This window comes from Octopus bimaculoides, chromosome 5 (assembly GCF_001194135.2).
Source record: "Octopus bimaculoides isolate UCB-OBI-ISO-001 chromosome 5, ASM119413v2, whole genome shotgun sequence".
Classification (NCBI taxonomy): domain Eukaryota; kingdom Metazoa; phylum Mollusca; class Cephalopoda; order Octopoda; family Octopodidae; genus Octopus; species Octopus bimaculoides.
The window spans coordinates 22,967,674-22,969,718 of NC_068985.1; the positions used below are offsets into that span (position 1 = coordinate 22,967,674).

Consider the following 2,045-nt stretch of genomic DNA (forward strand, 5'->3'; position numbering starts at 1 on the left):
TTTGTTTTGAGGGTTTACCTGTATGTGCTCCACAGATTTTCTGTTTTGAATAGACCTTCTTAAATTCAATGAAGTGATTTCTAATTGGGTTTGAATGTCCCAAGTTTTCATATTTCCGTGCTCCTGATTCATAAATAGTGGTATTGACTGCTGTTTCTTCCATCTTAACTGGTTAACATGCTGCATTGAGGTGAAAAGTTCAACTAATACCTCATATACGATGTTACTTCTCTGCTTTGTCACCTGACCATCTTGCCAGCTGGGATGACCAGGTTGAGTACCAAGTACATATACTAGGTCTTCCCACCTGTACTTTAGTATATTAGTTATATTTGGTGAATGCTTTGCATTTCTAAGTATCATCATATCAAAGTGAATTTTTCTCTGAAACATTATTTCTGCAGGTGGCTTGCTCCCAGGTACAGTAGAATTTATTGATATTCTGTAGTTCATTGAAAAACTGTTGCAAATCCTCTTCTAACTTACTACTCCCCTCAATTTTGAGTAATGAAAACTTAAGGGTATTCATGAACCTTCCAGCTAATCCAGTGGATTGAGGATTATATGAAGGAGTCCTTACATGATTGATACCATTTTTCTTACAAAATGTGAATTCTGGAGAAGTGAATTGTGGGCTGTTATCTGATACTAAGACATCTGGTAACCCAAATCTTGGAAAACTTGATGTAGCTTTTGTATTGTGGAGGAAGTTCCAAATCTGAAACTTGGTTCCAAAACAACACACTTAAAGTTCACCAACCAAATTCACCACCTTCATTCCTTTCAGCAATAAGATTTGGTTGTATCCTGCATTTCTTACTTTTGCAAATTAATAAACTATTTGTCATTACCTCTTCTATGCAAGGCAATACACTTCCATGCAAGGTAATATAACCCCACAAGCCCCTTCAACATCCTGCATACAGATGTCAATCACATCCATCATAGACACACGTGCTTATATTATTTTAAGAAACAGAAACTGCAAATGCATCAGTAGAGACATGATGGCTCAGTCTCCTTCAACTATACCAGAACATAATCCTTATACATATCACTAAAAGGGGAAAATATCATCTCATGTAACACCTTTCTGTATTCATGTATGACACATCACTAAATATCTCAGTCATTGCAAATTATTAATCTATAATGTTAACAAAACTGTGTCTTAAAGACTGGGATACTCATCTGAAGCAACAAAATACCTCCACTGTGAAAGGGTTTTGACTCATAACAAAGCTCAGATGTAACTTACAGCAGAATATTGTTCACTGATTTGGGACATTGTTGCTGCTACACTTGTATAAATACATTATTAACATCACCATTCTTGGAGGACCTGAAAATTCACAAGTGTTTTAAATTTACAAATCCTTTCACTAAATACAAAAGAAAATGTGCATTGTTAAAGTTAATTTCTAATATATACATGTAAAAATATTATAATAGATGCATCCCAATTTCTTGGAAATGTGATGGAGAAAATGACTGCCCTGATGGAGAAGATGAAAAGGGTTGTGGTAAGTGCATTCATATAAAATTTAAAGTGACATTTATTGTAGAAAAATATGATCAGAGAAAATTTATCATAGTTACAGGCATCATTAAAGAAATTGATTTCAGTTATATAACAAGTGGTTGCCTAGACAAAAGCATTTAATATTGTGGCAGAGAAAATCAGAAACATTTGGGAGCTAAACAAATGGCTTTAGAAATGTACTTTTATGTTCTAGGGGTCACTTTTTAAGTTTATAAAAAACATGTTTTTCATATATTTAAGGGACATTTTTATTCTCACACTAAATAAATAAACCTGAATAAAATAAAATTATGTGCTAAGGAAATGCTAATTATCATATTTGTCTAAATTTGAGTTCCTGAGATGGTATACATACGATTGTAGATCTTGGGTCAGCAACTCACATATTTTGGTTTTATTTCAGTGATTTTTTACTCACTTTTGGTGATTTAGTTTCAAAATAATCAGTTTGTCTATGAGCTTCCAAAGAATCATCATTTAAAATTGTTACTTGTTACAGCAT

General features: G+C 33.1%; 1 protein-coding gene across 1 annotated transcript in view; it reads left to right on the forward strand.

Moving 5' to 3' along the window:
* LOC106874327 (neurotrypsin) overlaps positions 1 to 2,045 on the forward strand; it is a 61,355-nt gene that overhangs the window by 1,230 nt on the left and 58,080 nt on the right. Inside the window, exon 3 of the mRNA XM_052968025.1 lies at positions 1,453 to 1,523. Within this exon, the coding sequence (XP_052823985.1) occupies positions 1,453 to 1,523 (71 nt within the window). The remainder of the gene's footprint in view (positions 1 to 1,452; positions 1,524 to 2,045) is intronic.